This window comes from Leucoraja erinacea, chromosome 5, assembly GCF_028641065.1.
Source record: "Leucoraja erinacea ecotype New England chromosome 5, Leri_hhj_1, whole genome shotgun sequence".
Classification (NCBI taxonomy): domain Eukaryota; kingdom Metazoa; phylum Chordata; class Chondrichthyes; order Rajiformes; family Rajidae; genus Leucoraja; species Leucoraja erinaceus.
In genome coordinates this window covers 45868514-45886410 of record NC_073381.1, presented here as the reverse complement: position 1 = coordinate 45886410, position 17897 = coordinate 45868514, and the positions used below count along the sequence as shown (strand labels likewise).

The following is a 17897-nucleotide window of genomic DNA, read 5'->3' as shown; positions in this document are numbered from 1 at the left end:
GTGCTGGAGCTGCTCAGCAGCGGCTCGGGTCGGGCAGCATCGCATCTCATCTCAGGAGACATTTCGGATCCCTTCTTCAATTACATTAAACTGAGGACCCCAGCGTTGCTTTAACAACCCAGTTCAGCTACATTGCTGTGATGATCTTCTTCGACTGCTCACGCCATTGGGAATCAGATTGATGTTTTATTTATGATAGACACAAAAAGCTGGAGTAACTCAGCGGGACGGGCAACATCTGGAGAGAAGGAATAGGTGACGTTTCGTGTTGAGACCTTTCTTCAGGCTAATTGCTTAATCAGTCTAGTTTTCCTGAAAACTGACAAGTAAACAGCAGGCCCCTGGAAAGAGTTAGTTTATAGAAAAAAAAAACAAAGTTCAAGAATGATTCATTGCGTGGGACAGCATCTCTGGTAAACCTGGATAGATGACTTTGGGGTCAGAATCTTTCCGAATTTTAGCTGTTTTCCCAGGCTCAGGTACTGCGAGGAATCTCTCTCAGGAGGCGGGGACTCTTCTGACAAATCTGGTTCATAACCTACTGACTTCCTACAGCACTTCGTGGTTTTTTTTGTAAACCAACATCAGCAGTTTCTTGCGTCTACATTTACCAGTTTATGAATGAATGAATGAATCTCTTTATTGTCATTGCACATGGTACAATGAAGTTTAAAAGTCAATCCCACGGTGCGATTCACAAGAGCAATTTTAAATATATAAGAAAAGGTAAAAAATATATACATATAAAAAAAATTACAGATAAATAACAATAGCAGCTGAGGTAGAACCATTCAGTTGAATGTGAGTGTTATTTCATATTTTGCATTGTTAAGTTCACGTATGGCTATGGGGTAGAAGCTGTCTCTGAGTCTGTTTGTGCGAGTTTTGAAAGACCTGTACCGTCTGTCAGAGGGCAGCAGGTGGAACAGTTTGTGTCCAGGGTGGGAAGGATGTTGGCTGCCCTGCCAAGGCAGCGAGAGCTGAAGACGTCCTTCAGGGAGGGCAGTGGGCAGCCAGTGATTTTTTGTGCGGTGTTGATGACCCTTTGAAGGGCTCTCCTGTCCGCTGCAGAGCAGCTGGAATACCATGTGGTTATACAGTACGCCAGCACACTCTCGATGGAGGAGCGGTAGAAGGACACCAGCAGCTTCTCCTCCAGGTTGTTTTTCCTGAGGATCCTTAGAAAGTAGAGTCACTGCTGGGCCTTCTTGACTGCTGTGGTGGTGTTTGTAGTCCAGGAGAGATCCTCCTTAATTTGTGTGCCCAGGAATCTGAAGTCTGAGACCCTTTCCACACAGTCCCCATTGATGAATAGGGGTTTGGGGGCTGCACTGTTCTTACGGAAGTCTATGATAATTTCCTTTGTTTTTGTGGTGTTTAGGATGAGGTTGTTGTCTGAACACCTATAAACCTCTTTTCACCAACACCAAGCTTAGCAATTTTTATCTTCCAGTGCAAGTCCTATTTTATTTTTATTTTTAATTAATGTGTTTGGATCCAGTTTCACAACACAAACCCCTCCGTGCAAGTGTTCTTAGAAATATACTTTCATGGGAAGACGCATATATCCATGCCGACCAACACCCATTCACAAGAAAAAGGTGCAGCGCTGAAGGAACGCAACAGGTTAGGAACCAGCTTTGCCATAATAGACCGTTTCCTGAGGGAGGTAGACAAAAATGCTGGAGAAACTCAGCGGGTGAAGCAGCATCAAGGAATATCTCTCTATGGCACCTATCAGCATATAGATCAGCATCTATGGGGAAGGTTTCCTGAGGGAGATCTCTTGCAGTATTTGAGCTCAGAAAGAGTGCCGTGTTCACCAACTATGTAGGGTCCTGGACAATCGAGAATTAACTGTGTTGGTGAAATCTGACCTGCAAGAGCACAATGCAGATAATACTGGCATGATTGAATGTGGGCAGTGCGAAAAGTACAACGTGACGTGCTAATACCTTGTAGTATCTAGCCAAGGTCAAGGTAGATGTGTGGGAAGGAACTGCAGATGCTGATTTCCAGTCTGAAGAAGGGTCTCGACCTGAAACGTCACCCACTCCTTGTTTCCCGAGATACTGCTTGTCCGGCTGTGACGTCAAGATAGATATGAGTGTGGGCTGTCACATCACCATAACTATCTGAGGTGGATGTGATGGTGGTTCTAAGGATTGTTGGTATGTTCAGGGAACAATGACTGTTAACGCTTCTGGCCTGGGTATGCACGGGGGCAACTTCCAAATCACCGAAGTCAGAGAGGCTGGTGGGTGTCTCCTCGGTGCATGTAATGTACCATAACACTGTTCTGGCTCATCAATGTGTACGCTCTGCCTATGGTGTCCTTCCTTCAGCAGCACCCACCACTGCTGGTAACGACCCGGCTGGTCGCTCAAGCTGGTGACTTTAACTGCATCATCGATGCCGTTAGACCATTCAGAATGGACAACACCTGCAGACTCCTGATGGAAATGGTCCGATGCAAAGCTGGGTGACACCTTCAGCAACCCTGCAGGCAGAGCACAATCACCTCGTCGAAGACCAGTCTGATCCCGAACAAACCTCCTCTTCAAGGCCTTCATGGTCTGATCAACTGACATCAAGCCAGTGTTTTTCTTTGACCCTGGCCATTTAGACCTCTTCCTACCTACAGGAGGACCTGAAGGCAGGCAGGGGAACGTGGAAGTTGAATTTCAAACTGCTGACCCCAGAGGAGTTCAAGGAACTAAAAAGAGACCACGCTGATTGGAGAACAATGAGGCCTCTCTTTGACTCCCCAATAGGTGGGTGGGTAGAAACCAACGAGAGAATTAAAATATTAATCTTCAAAAGTGTTCGGAAAGCAAAACAAAGGCAGAGGGAATGGTGAAACAATGAACTGCAGATACTGGTTTATACTATTGATAAGAAAAAATATTGGAGTAATTCAGCGGGTTAGGCAATATCTCTGGAGAAAAAGGGTGACGTTTTGGGTCGGGAAAGGTCCCACGCAAAACGAAACCCATCCCTTTTCTCCAGGGATGCTGCCTGCCTCACTGAGTAACTCCAGCATTTTGTGTCTATCGAAGTCAGAGGGAATTGTGTCATGGAAGAGATATGCATAGAAGGGAACAGGGAGGGGAAAGAAGAGATAAAATTACATTTGGATCTAGGAGATGGGAGTTGTTGGGTGGGGTGTATTATTTGAAGACTGATGCAGGATAGGGGGGGCGGGGCAGACGAAGAAAGGAAGAGGAGGAGCCAGAGGGCTGAGAGAGGGATGAGAAGGGGAGGAGACAACAAGGGCTAACAGAAATTGGAGAAGTCAATGTTTAGGCCACTGGGGTGCAGACCGCCCAAGTGGAATATGAGGTGCTGCTCCTCCAATTTCCGGTGGTGCACACTCTGGCAATGGAGGAGGCCCAGGACAGAAAGGTCTGATTCGGAATGGGAGGGGGAGTTGAAGTGCTGAGCCACAGGGAGATCAGGTAGGTTAATGCGGACCGAGCAGAGGTGTTGGGCTACGCTTGGTCTCACTGATGTAGATCAGCTGCATTCTAGAGCAGCGGATGCAATAGATGAGGTTGGAGGAGGTACAGGTGAACTATTGGCCCCACCAGGAGGCCTCTTCGTGATTACTAGTGGATGTGGATAAAAGTGAGAGGAGGTATAGGAAGAGGTCCTTATGTCCCCACTTAGGCGATTTTTTAGGTGACTTGGTTGTCGCCACATGGTCGCCGGGGTATTGCCTGTATGGTCGCCCAAAGAATCGTAGCGTTTTTTCTGGTCACAGCGGGATTTTGAAATGTTCAAAACCTTTCGGCGACAGTTGGCTTGACGCCAATGAGCGTAGCTTGACTTCTCCTGATGTAGGTACTGTCGTAGGTCGTCACCAGGAGGACGTAGGCTATCGCCAGTGCTTACCGGCGAATTTCATTGGCGACTACCTACGTCAACCGGCGACAGGTACAACCGTCAACCGGCGACAGGTACTGGCGGCTAAATTGTCTTAAGTTGTCGCCGACAGGGTTGTACCTCGTCGTAGCTTGTCACGGGTGGAGGACGTAGGTTGTCGTGGGTGTGGTCGTAGATGGATGTCCCAATGGGTCGCTGGTTGTCGGTAGCTTGCTGTAGCTTGACATTTACTAGGTGGTAGGTTGTTGTAGACATTGTCATAGGGGGGGTCCAGTCACCGGTTTTTCGGCGACCAGCTTCGACTATGGCAGTCGCCGAAAAAAATTGCCAAAGTGGGGAATGTGCCTAAGGATAGGGCAGGTAGTAAGAAGGGATGAATGAGGATCAGTGGATCTTTATCCTTGTCCATCTGGGGGACGGGGGGGGGGGGAAAGCGAGATCTGAACTGCAGGACACAGAGGTGACATGGGAGAGAGCTCCAACATTACAGCGTTGGAGGGATGAAAGGGATGAAAGGGAGGGGGTGGAGAAATAACTGAGTTTCACTTTGAATTCTCTCGTCACAAATAAACACTATGAATTCCTAATTGAGCTCCATCAATTGAGAATTTGTTTGCTTTATTTAAAGTACACATCATTTCTAACATGTTGCCAGCCACATTATCCCAAAGTTTTGTTAGTCACCATGCAAGTTTTGCGTTTTGAACATAATCAGTAAGTTCTCAAATAAGAGAAGAGTTTGATATTACTGAATACATACAGGACATTTATTTGTATTTGTATGTAACCTAAAATCAAAAATTACTGAACTTACCTAATCAAATATGCAGGTTATAATATTTACTTTGTAAACTTGCCCCGCAATTTCCCAGGACTCCTTCCTTGATATGCCACATGGCAGAGGCTTATTTGGTGGGGAGGATAGGTGTGGCAGGAACAGCAGACAATTTAAACATCATATTAGACAAACAAATGCAAGAACATTAAGGTTTCAGTACATTGTCAAGATTTAATATCAAATGTGTTGTGTTATTAAACAGTTGGTCTGGAAATAAATAATACACCAATGCAGGGCAAAGTGGAAGAACTTTAGTTATTCACTGCATTTTCCTCTACATATCCTGACAAATTCTACAACAGTATAATACCATTGACACCAGCTTACATTGCCATGTACTTGAAGGACAATCGCAAGCACTAATAAGATGCGGAGTTGAAAATCTACTCCTTCAAGGTTTAATAAAACTTACTATGCTAAATCACAAAGTTGTCAATTTCACAGACAATTCTGCAAAACAACATCAAATGAGATCTCAAGACTTGTCAATAAGAAAAATAAATTGGTAAATCTGGAAAATGACATTGACTCCTTAAGAATGCAAAAGTGCTTAAAGGTACATGTAAAAGTTGGTAAAAAGAAATTGGTGCCAGAGAATTAGAGCAATGTAAAATTAAATTAAAAATTAATTCTGCAATTATCAACTGCAGTTTCAACAATTATCAAGTCTGAAAAAGGATCTTGACCCAAAACGTCGCCTATTCCTTCGCTACATAGGCGCTGCTTCACCCACTGAGTTTCTCCAGCTTTTTTGTCTACCAACAATGATCAAATGTCAGTTCAGCACTGAGATTTTTGAATTATTGTTGATAAGCCCCTTTATGATGCTTCATTACTTTTATGTATGGGAAATGAAAGAGAGACACTTGGGGCTAACTGAACAAACCAATTTGTCAAGTATGTGATCACGGTGTGGGCTTTCCTGCCATAAAGAGATTTAGTAATTTTTTTGGAACAAAAACACAACATTGAACTTATTCCACTGGAATTTATATAACACAGAAGGAAGCCCAATATCAAAACATTTACAACATTGGTAGCTTTTCCTTCATAGCACAGTATGAATGGGGGGGAAATTCACGTGATCCTACAACAAATGCAAGTTGGGAAGATAATTTATTTAAAAAGACACACATTACAACAGTACAGTATAGCACAGAAACAGATGCTTTGGCTCATAATGTCTGTACTAAACATAAAGCCAAATTCAATTCCTATCTACCTGCACATAATCCATATTCTTCCATTCCCAGCATATTCATGAGCCTATCCAAAAACCTCTTAATTGCCACTGTTGCATCTGCTTCCACCACCATACCTGGCAGTGCAGTCCAGGCACCCAACGTTCTCTAAAATAATTGCCTCACACATCATCAAACTTTGTCTCTTAGTTTACACAGCTATTGCACCGCTTTTCTGGCATCCTTGCTTCCAGAGCCTTGCCAGATTATCTGTTTTGCCGGACCAACGGAGGTCACAAAATTCAACAATACACCTCCGACCCACTAATTATACTTCTACTGTGTCTCTAATGCCTCATGGACTGCTAGAGACCTGAATAAAACAAGTATCAAATGTAAATTAAATTTACAGTGAAACTTGCATTTCTTACACGGGCAGCCCTGGCGCCAGTTAACGAACTGCTCTTGGAAGTCCCGATGAGGGCGGATCGACGGGTGCCCGAGGGGCCGAGGCACCACTTTCCCAACAGACTCACAGCACCCGAAGGGCAGAAACACGAGCCGCAGAACTTTGAACCCAAGTCGAGATTAGTGGCCTAACCCAGTCTTGACGCCACATTTTCAAGGGGACTTCTGGGGGGAATTTTAAGTGCTCTCATAAATTTGTCCGGATTAAAGGAGGTGATGGATCAATCAGTCGCCAGAAAATCAGTGGATTACCTGTATCCTCTAGTATTTGATATTTCCATCTTTGGAAAAAAGGGTTCTGGCTGTCTACCCTATCTATTCCTTTCATAATGTTATGTACTCAGGTCTTCCGTCATTGTCCAGAGTTCCAGAGAAAACAATCCAATCTCTCCTTGTAGGTCTCCTCTAATCCAGGCATTATTCTGGTAAATCCTCTGCATCCTTTCCAAAGCCTCCACATCACTCCAGTAATGGGGCAACCAGAAAAGCACGCAATATTCCAAATGCAGCCTAACCAAGGCCCATAAAGCTGCGTTAGGATTTACTCAATGCCTCAACCAATGAAGACAAGCATACCATATGCCTTTTTTACCACTCTATCTACATGTGTTGCCACTTTCAGGGAGTGCAGTTAAGTATCTTGCCATTCATTGTATATTTTCCCCTTGCAATCTTGTGACTTACCTGACTGATCCGGCAGTTATATGACAGAATGTGCAAAATTATATTTACTTTTTGGTCAAATTGTATTATTTCTGAAAATTATAAAATGAGTATGTTCAAAAGTCATAGTTCTTTGGAGTGCACTTCTGTTCCATGGAGTTTATGTGCAGGCATATCAGAAAAAAAGTTGCTACCTCAAAATTATTCAATGAACACCAAAGATCTTTGTGATCTATGTAGTATAGAAATACAGTTATGAATTCTTCAATCAAATTTTAAGAGTACATTAAGGTACAGACACTGGCATAGTTAAGCAACATATCATGATCATTTAGATTTTCATCTAGATCTTATGCTGCATGCTCATCCACCTATGATGTGCAAGTCACCCACTGGAATTGGAATGAATTATATTAATCATTCATTTGATGCACTGCACATATACTATTAACTACTGATGCCTTTTGGGTGAAGGCTTAATTTTTTTATATATTAATATATATTTTATATATTAACAACAGCATTTTTGTATTTTAAAAATTACTTCAAACCTAAACTGTAAAACGGTTAATATCAGATACCATTTAGATAAAACTGATAAAATTATACAGACTTCCAGTTAAGCAATAATATATAGTGCACAATACTTTAGGTCCCACTTGTTTTCAAGCAAAGTTGAGTCTTGATAAAATCACAACTATTTTGAAAGGAATAAAACAAAATTTCTTTTGAACATATTGAACTAGTTAAAAACTGATTACAGGTCCAATCTTGCAAATTTAATAACAGTGATTACATATACACTGGATACAGATTAACACTTCAGGAATATTTTACTGGCAGAAAAGTTCTTTGGCATGTCTTGAAGATATGAAAGATCTCTGAAGCATTAACTCAGTTTCTCTTTTCACAGATGCTGGTTTACCTGCTGAATATTTCCCGCAATTTTCCTTCATATTTTCAGCATCTGCAGTTTATAAATGAACATGATTTTTCTTTTACAATATCCCCTCTTTTACAGAACATGGGGATAAGTTAGAAGCTTTGCCACTGAAAGAATCCTACATGATCTGTACTGTCCCAAGCTATGTGTTAATAACATATTTTCCTGTTGAAATGAACGTGCATCTTAATACAGGTTCATCACCGATTTTCTGGCACCCATGATTCCACAGCCTCGTCCGCTTATCCGTTTTGCCAGACCAACAGAGGTCACAACCTCCGAGAGGAGTCAAAAGGTACTAGAATGGTCTGCCAAGGCTGCGGGGGGAGGGAAAGAGATATCTGACTGCAAAGTCGGCCTCGGTGGTCGGCTATGGAAATGGATCCACTGGCTCTGGCTGGGCCAGAGTTCCAGAGCCCTGGCCGCAGGGAGAAAATTCAACATGCCGATTGGGGAACTTCTGGGGTGGGGGGGAGGGGGGGATTTCAAGTGCGCTCTCAGATTAAAGGAAGTGCCGGACCATTAGTTGCCTGAAAAATTTGTGTTGGACCTCTAAAATCAAATGAGAATAAACTGACTCATTTATTGTGTTTAGTCTTTAACAGTGAACTGGTGGAAATTTTACGCAACGGTCTTAGTCAACTTCTCAGAGCCTCTATTCATAATAGCAGGCCGTATAATATACAAGATCAAAAATATATAATTAACCAGTAACTATGTGCTGAAGTGTTTGTTCAATTATAAAGTATAACTGCCACGAAACAGCTTCAGAAATGATTTAGGTAATGAATAAAAATTGCCATGAGTAAATAAATGATTAATTTCCCATTTCATATATGGTCTTTTAAAATGATAGTGAGCCCCTTTTGTTACTGTTTTTACAATGTAAGATTGCATAAGGTATAGTTGGTATCATAGGTTAAAATGGGGACATTTGCCGGCTTCATTACATCTGCTGAAGTCAATCCCAGGTGAAATTTATGTATCTAGACCAAATACAAATGACACAAAGTTTTATACAAACAGGAATTTGTAGGTTGAAAATTAGACTGGAATAAATACGATGGATATATATCACCTGTGAATTACAATTTACAACAGTTCCTGAATATTTTGTTTGCCATGAGATGTTTTCAGTGTCATTTTTAAAAATGTTTAAGATTAAATTTTCAGATTATTTACTTAATCAAGTTATTTACTTGAACTTTTCCACTTAGTATTGATGAGCAGCAAGGATGATTTTATAATGAACACCAAATGCAAACTCTAGGTGTAAATATCTTAACCTTAAAATAGTTTCTGTTTTAGAGCATGAATAAAGATAAACCAAAGCATTTAAATTGAAAGAACAATTTGAATTCACAAAAGGACAATTCATCTAGTTTTTGTAAGTAATTAAAATATTCTTTATACAGCAGTTGCAGTCTTTTCACGGTCCCCCGGGTACTCAGATGACACATCAGTAGTCCATGACCTCATCACTCTCATACCAATCAGATGGTGCATCTGTGCCAAAGTATCGATCCCCAAAGTTACCTGAAATTAATATTTTTTGGATTAATTTTCATAATAAAATGATCAGTATTAACATTCATTCATATCATTCAAACATTTATGTTACACATTTTAGTTCATACATAATATATATTGCTGATTCTCTACTCTGCCACCTTTCACAGTAAATAATGCAACGATAATTTCAATGCCTACATATAACAGTGATGAGGGTACATGAGTTGCGGGGTTGAAGATTACCTGGAGCAGGGCCTTACATCACCGCCCCGCGTGGCTTGGAATGGCCGCGGAGCGCCCGCCGGGGCTCCAACACCAAGACCCGGTGCGTGGCCTTGCATCACCCGGCGTGGCTTTAATGGCTGCGGGACATTTAACATCGCCCGCCAGGGGCTTTGACTCTGTCTTTCACTCTGACATGGGGGGAGAGGGGAGTGCAGGGGAGAGATATGTTTTTTTTTGCCTTCCTTCACAGCGAGGAGAAGATGCGATGTGAAGGATGTTTGTGTAAATTGTGTTGGGTCTTGGGTCTTTTTTGTTTTGTATGTATGGCTGCAGAAACGGCATTTCGTTTGGATCTGAACGGGGTCCAAATGACAAATAAATGTATTGTATTGTATTGTATTGTAAAAGAGATTGTACATATAAAGCGATTGTACACAATTTAGGCGGGGGCATGGGAATTGTTGCCTGTTGCTATTCTAGTGTTGATTTCATTTATAAGAATAAATCCTAGCAATGGATTCCTTGTTCATTGATTCATGATGGCAGGATATCATTACGGTAAGCAATGATTGAGGGTTCAGCTGATAATGAGGTAAGGTATACTAGGTAGAGTGGGAAGGAATGAAATGCGAGGCCTCCATACGCAGATTATTGGTTTGTGGTTCTGGAAATGATGGATAGAATCACGATTGAGAAGGTAGACAGTCAAAGGATGCATGGTAAATGAAAGACCTGCCCAGTAGGCTTCTGAATTCACGCTACGTTACAAAGAACAGGTTGGGTTGAGTCACGATGATGATCAATCGTGGCCCGATGTTGTCTTGGTTCACGTACAATGGTCCTGAGAAATGTTGATTTGGGACTAATGTCATCTTGTGCACCACTGGCAGGGAAAATACATCAGGGGCTGCATTAATATCCAAAAATGACTCAACTGAATTTTTGGAGTTTTATTAAAGTGATCTAGAAGTGACCACTGCGCATGTTACATCTGGTAAAATTGATAAAATTGATAGAATTTATTGCCACACAACCAGGGTCGGTGGAATTTTGGGTTGTCAGCAGCGGTACAATAATAAAGAACACACAACCACAATAAAAATGTAACACAAACATCCACCACAGCATTCATCACTGTGGTGGAAGGCACAGAACTTGGCCAGTCCTCCTCCATTTCCCCCCGTGGTCGGGACCTCCACCCTCCGCAGCCGTTGCTGCGGGCGTCCAGATGGTAAGGGACAAAGTCAAAGGCAAGGTAAGCCCACCGGAGACCGCGGCTTCAGGCTGGTGTAGGCCGCAGGCCGGCGGTCGAAGATTTAAGGTTCCCGCCGCGCCGTAGCCAGAAGCAACGCAGACCGCAGGGCCGGTGGTCGAAGCTCCCCTCCAGGGGTGATGGTAAGTCCATGCCGGACCCGCGGTAGAAGTTGGCCGCGGGCCGGCAGTGATGGCTTCTTCCCCCGGGTCCCCCACGAGGGATCCCGGGCTGTAGACGCCTCGCCAGCTGGAGCTGTGCAGACCGCGGCTTCAGGCTGCCGGCTGCCCCGGGCCAGCGAAACGGAGCGCTTCCCTCCAGTGAGCCCCAGCGAGGGCTCACCCGCTCCACGCCGCGAGTCCACGCTGCGCCCGCCACTGAAGCCCCGGGCGAGTCTCCGGGAAAGGCCGCGCCGATCCTTGCTGTTAGGCCACGGGGGAGGCGACCTGGAAAAAGTCGCCTCTCCGTGGAGGAAGCGGCCGAAACGGTTTCCCCCTTACCCCCCCACACCACCCCCCACACAAAACACACCGAGAAACATCAAAAACACACTTTAAAACATACTAAAAAAAAATAAAAGAAGTTGAAAAAAATGAAATGAAAATGATTTTAAATTTCATAAAAGTGGAGAGAAATAGGGTTCTGTTATTAAATTGTTAGGTCATAATTTTATTATCGCTCTTTACATACCCATAACTGTTTCAGGTATTGCATTTCAAGTAGATTTGGTATAATAAACTTTTCCATTTCTGTGGCTTTCATAGACTAAGTGGGACCCGTGGGGTCCCAGTCACACCGGAGGCCTGGTCCCCCAACGCAACCCGTTCCCCAACGCAATATTCCATCACTCACCCGTTCCCCCAATGCAATATTCCACCACTCACCCATAGCCTCTAACTGCGGGTTGGAGGGGGGTGTGTGTGTGTGTGGGTGGGGGTGTGTGTGTGGGCAGGATGTGTGTGGGTGTGTGTGTGTGTGTGTGTGTGTGGGGGTGGGAGGGTGTGGGGGTGAGTGTGTGGGGGGGGGGGTGTGTGTGGGGGGGGGGGTGTGGGGGGGAGAGAGGTGTGTGTGCGGGGGGGGGGGGGGGGGGGGGGAGTGAGCTCGGAGAAAATACGGGGGGATGAGGAGGCTGCGAGGGGGATCAGAGAGGTAGTGGCTGGATTTGGTGGTACGATGGAGACTCACAGCGGGCACTGGTTGCTCTCCGCTTTCCATTTGGCAACATCAGGCTGGGCTGGGTCTCTGACTCTGGGCAGGGCAGGGTCTCCGACGCTAGGCTGGGCTGGACAAGGTCTCCGACGCAGGGTCTCCGATGTTTGGGGCTGGGCTGCTTGGGGCTGGGCTGCTAGGGGCGGGATCTGGGCTGCTTCGGGTCCCTCTGAAAAGTGTGTTCGGTTGGAAACCGAGAGTATAAACCAAGTCTATCCAGTCTTTCTTCATAAGACAGTCCTGACATCCCAGGAATCAGTCTGGTGGAGTGCAGAGAAGGTTCACCAGACTGATTCCTGTGATGTCAGGACTGCCTTATGAAGAAAGACTGGATAGATTTGGTTTATACTCTCTAGAATTTAGGAGATTGAGAGGGAATCTTATAGAAACTTACAAAATTCTTAAGGGGTTGGACAGGCTAGATGCAGGAAGATTGCTCCCGATGTTGGGGAAGTCCAGAACAAGGGGTCACAGCGTAAGGATAAGGGGGAAATCCTTTAAAACCGAGATGAGAAGAACTTTTTTCACACAGAGAGTGGTGAATCTCTGGAACTCTCTGCCACAGAGGTTAGTCGAGGCCAGTTCATTGGCTATATTTAAGAGGGAGTTAGATGTGGCCCTTGTGGCTAAGGGGATCAGAGGGTATGGAGAGAAGGCAGGTACGGGATACTGAGTTGGATGATCAGCCATGATCATATTGAATGGCGGTGCAGGCTCGAAGGGCCGAATGGCCTACTCCTGCACCTAATTTCTATGTTTCTATGAAACCTCAGCTCCAGTAAAGACGCGATGGCGCAGGAAGGGGCGGACTGCCCCGGGGGAGTGACAGGAGAAAAGACCAATCTACGCGCCGCTGAATGGCAGATGAGATCGATCTGCGCATGCGCGGTTTTTAAGATTTTTAAACCTCGCTAACTTTTACGACATTCAACCGATCAGAACTAAACTTGGTACACTCACAGCACAGGAGAACGGTGAGTGAACTGGCGAAAGATCGTAGCGCTATCGCAAACCGTTTTTGTGCAAATAGAAAGACTGAGCAAACCGGAAGATAACAAGATCAAAGTTTTAGTTATGTACAGATAATAATATTTTAGCTGCTGCCAATCTATCATAAGGTCATAGATGATAGCAGCAGAATTAGTCCATTCGGCCCATCAAGTCTACGCCACCATTTAATCATGGCTGATCTATCTCTCACTCCTAACCCCATTCTCCTGCCTTCTCCCCATAACCCCTGACACCCATACTAATCAAGAATCTATCTATCTCTGACTTAAAAATATCCATTGACCTGGCTCCCACAGATTCACCACCCTCTGACTAAAGAAGTTCCTCCTCATCCCCTTCCCAAAGGAACGTCCTTTAATTCTGTGGCTATGACCTCAAGTCCTGGACTTTCCCACTAGTGGAAATATCCTCTCCACATCCACTCTATCCAAGCCTTTCACTATTCGGTAAGTTTTAATGAGGTCCCACCTCTTTGTTTTAAACTCCAGCGAGTACAGTCCCAGTGCCGTCAAACGCTCATCGTATGTTAACCCACTCATTCCTGGGATCATTCTTGTAAATCTCCTCTGGACCTTCTGCAGAGCCAGCACATCCTTCGTCAGATATGGTGCCCAAAATTGCTCACTAGACCCCAAACGTGGCCTGCCCAGCGCCTGAGACCCGAGTCTCAGCATTACATCCCTGTTTTTGTATTCTAACCCTCTTGAAATAAATGCTAGCATTGCATTTGTTTTCCTTACTATCGATTCGATTTGCAAATTAACTTTTGGGAATCCTGCACCAGCACTCCCAAGTCCCTTTGCACCTCCGATTTCTGGATTCTTTCCCCATTTAGAAAATAGTCTATCAAGAGTATAGATTCAAGTTATCAAATGTAACTCCATCAATTTCCAATAAATGAAACCCACCCTAGCTTAATCAAATTAGTTCTGTGTGTGTGTATGTGTGTATATATATATATATTATGAAGCAAATACCATCGTTAAACATTTCCTGACTAGCTAATGATGACAGACCGCAATCATAATGATCACATGCTATGTTTTAATATGAAAACAAGAGATAGCAAATGCTGGAAACTTCTGCAAAAAGAACCAACTGCTTGAGGAATTCAGCAGATGATGGGCACCATCTGTTGAGGATAGAGACAGATCCGATCCGAAACATCGTCTGTCCATTTCCTTCTACAGATGTTGCCTGATTGGTTGAGACCCTCGAGCAGTTTATTTTTTTGCCTGAGTTTGAATATGTTCAGTTCAAACTTTTCATTGGGAGACATTATAACTTCAATCCAGCAACTTGCAAGAACAAAATTACAAAAGCAGGCTAGGAAGAAGGCTTTACATCCTTGTTCTTTTGATGACATTTCACTTGATTGATCGCTATTGATAAATCAAAGAAATAAAAACAGGCTATATATAACAATGTTCAGATCTACTGAATAGGAATCTCAAAATAAATGCCAAACATTTTCTTGACTTAAAAGTACTGGTGGGAGTTCTTAGAATTTCACATACAGTGCTAGTGCTATCTTTTACATCTGTATTCTATTTCGTCACATGCCTCCAGGGTAACAATTATTCTTCTATGCTTCACACAGATTGCTCATGAGATCTATTAAATTGGAAACGTTGAGTATCAATTTATGTTATGAATAATGGATTCCTGTTAAGATTTCTCTTTAAATCTATTCTCCTGTGGTGAATTTTCTTTAATTATTCTGTCCATTTTCTTCCCCTCATTATTTCATCAATTTGGACTCAACATTTTTTCACTTTTATATGAACAGAACGTTAAAATCTTTCCTTTACTTCATAATAAAATTGCAATAGCCAATTACAAGCAAATGCATGGTTTATATGTTTACTGCAGCAGTTAACAATTAAAAGTTACAAACAGATGGTTAAAATCAAGCAGAAAAAAAGCACCCGACCTGACATCTGCCCACCATTTACCAGTGAGTGGTCACCACAACGTGCATGGTCAGCATTATTTAACGAGCTGCTGAAACCCACACTGTGCCCCATGGACTGAACACTGTGTTTACTGTGTCCACTGGTAATACTGGGGACACTAACCCTCTTGCATGCTGATGATGTTACTTCCTTTGTTTCAAAGGTGATTGACATGGAAATCATTGTCTATGTCCTTTTGGGGTGGGAAGTGGCCTCATAACCACTTTCCATCTTGCAGTGGTATCCTCCGGAAGAAAGTGGAATTTTGAAAAAAGTAGAAATGTTTTTTCAAAATGAAAATAGGGCCAATTTCTGTATTTGTTTAATTGTTTGCCTAAAATACCTCACGTATTGATGAGAAGCAATGGGATCCATAAGATGCATTGGATTCAAATAGATTTGGCCATTTGGACTCACAGAAGACTGTGATGGGTGATATTCTGGCTCTACAGTGCATTCAGAAAGTATTCAGACCCCTTCACTTTTTCTACATTTTGTTACATTACAGCCTTATTTTAAAATGGATTAAATTCTTTTTTTATCATCAATCTACACACAATACCTCAGAATGAAGAAGCGAAAACAGGTATTTAGAAAATTGTGCAAAGTAATTAAAAATAAATAACTGAAATATCATATTTACATATATATTCAGACCCTTTGATATGACACTCAAAATTGAGCTTAGGTTCATCATGTTTCCATTGATTATCCCTGAGATATGTGCTTCAGGGTTTGGTGCTGGACCTGTCATCTACATCAATGATTTCGATGAAAACATACATGGCAAGATTTGCAAATTTGCAGATGATACAAAAGTGGGTGGTTCAGCAGATAGTCAAGATGGTTGTGAAAAATTGCAGCAGGACCGTGATCGATTGGCCAGGTGGGCTGAGGAATAGTTGATGGAATTTAATGCAGAGAAATGTGAGGTGTTGCATTTTGGGAAGTCTAATATGGGCAGGACCTACACAGTGAATGGTAGGGCTCTGGGGAGTGTTGTAGAGCAGAGGGATCTAGGAGTGCAGGTGCCTGGTTCAGTGAAGGTGGAGTAGCAGGAAGATAGGGTGGTCAAAAGGCTTTTGGCACATTGTGTGGTAGCCACTCAGTATGTTATAACTATAACCAGTTATCTTTAAATTTTATCTGCCTGTAATTATGTGGGTGGGATTTCTTACGTAGTCGGAGGCGTGTTTGCAGATGGGATTCTCGCGCAGATGCCCTAGTATTTTTTAGTTTAATATGAAGATGCGTGGGGGAGAGGTCACAGCTTTCCACCATGCACGAGTTTGACTACGAGTAATATCAAAATGCACTTAAACAATAAGAAGTTTGGATGAATATCTTACTGTTTTTACTACTATAATAAAGAAACTATTAATAAAAGACTGTATTTTGAAGACTGGTTCCATAGAAGAGGAACTGAAGAAACTAGATCTCAGCCAGAGATTGGTTTAGTCTACCTGTTCGGTAGGTTAATCAACAAAGCCACTCGACTCTGAAAATTGAAAACTTCACTGATCGAGAGAGTAAGTAGAACAGCTATTGTATTATGCTGTATATTTGAAAGCTGGAACACTTTAGAAACATAGAAATTAGGTGCAGGAGTAGGCTATTCGGCCCTTCGAGCCTGCACCACCATTCAATATGATCATGGCTGATCATCCAACTCAGTATCCCGTACCCGCCTTCTCTCCATACCCTCTGATCCCTTTAGCCACAAGGGCCACATCTAACTCCCTCTTAAATATAGCCAATGAACTGGCCTCAACTACCCTCGGTGGCAAAGAGTTCCAGAGATTCACCACTCTCTGTGTGAAAAAAGTTTTTCTCATCTCGGTTTTAAAGGATTTCCCCCTTATCCTTAAACTGTGACCCCTTGTCCTGGACTTCCCCAACATCGGGAACAATCTTCCTGCATCTAGCCTGTCCAACCCCTTAAGAATTTTGTAAGTTTCTCCTAAATTCTAGAGAGTATAAACCAAGTCTATCCAGTCTTTCTTCATAAGACAGTCCCGACATCCCAGGAATCAGTCTGGTGAACCTTCTCTGCACTCCCTCTATGGCAATAATGTCCTTCCTCAGATTTGGAGACCAAAACTGTACGCAATACTCCAGGTGTGGTCTCACCAAGACCCTGTACAACTGCAGTAGAACCTCCCTGCTCCTATACTCAAATCCTTTTGCTATGAAAGCTAACATACCATTCACTTTCTTCACTGCCTGCCTACTGTCAATGACTGGTGTACCATGACACCCAGGTCTCGCTGCATCTCCCCTTTTCCTAATCGGCCACCATTTAGATAAGTCTGCTTTCCTGTTTTTGCCACCAAAATGGATAACCTCACATTTATCCACATTATACTGCATCTGCCAAACATTTGCCCATTCACCCAGCCTATCCAAGTCACCTTGCAGTCTCCTAGCATCCTCCTCACAGCTAACACTGCCCCCCAGCTTAGTGTCATCCGCAAACTTGGAGATATTGCCTTCAATTCCCTCATGCAGATCATTAATATATATTGTAAATAGCTGGGGTCTCAGCACTGAGCCTTGCGGTACCCCACTAGTCACTGCCTGCCATTGTGAAAAGGACCTGTTTACTCCTACTCTTTGCTTCCTGTTTGCCAGCCAGTTCTCTATCCACATCAATACTGAACCCCCAATGCCGTGTGCTTTAAGTTTGTATACTAATCTCTTATGTGGGACCTTGTCGAAAGCCTTCTGGAAGTCCAGATACACCACATCCACTGGA

At 43.3% G+C, this 17897-nt stretch overlaps 1 protein-coding gene across 4 annotated transcripts in view; it reads right to left on the bottom strand.

Annotated features, from left to right (window-relative positions):
- Positions 1 to 4472: 4472 nt before the first annotated feature.
- si:ch211-243j20.2 (uridine-cytidine kinase-like 1) overlaps positions 4473 to 17897 on the bottom strand; it is a 93855-nt gene continuing 80430 nt past the window's right edge. For all 4 annotated transcript variants that reach the window (XM_055635492.1, XM_055635494.1, XM_055635493.1 and 1 more), the window contains one exon: positions 4473 to 9514. In XM_055635492.1, coding sequence (XP_055491467.1) covers positions 9438 to 9514 — 77 coding nt within the window. In that variant the 3' untranslated portion in view covers positions 4473 to 9437. The remainder of the gene's footprint in view (positions 9515 to 17897) is intronic.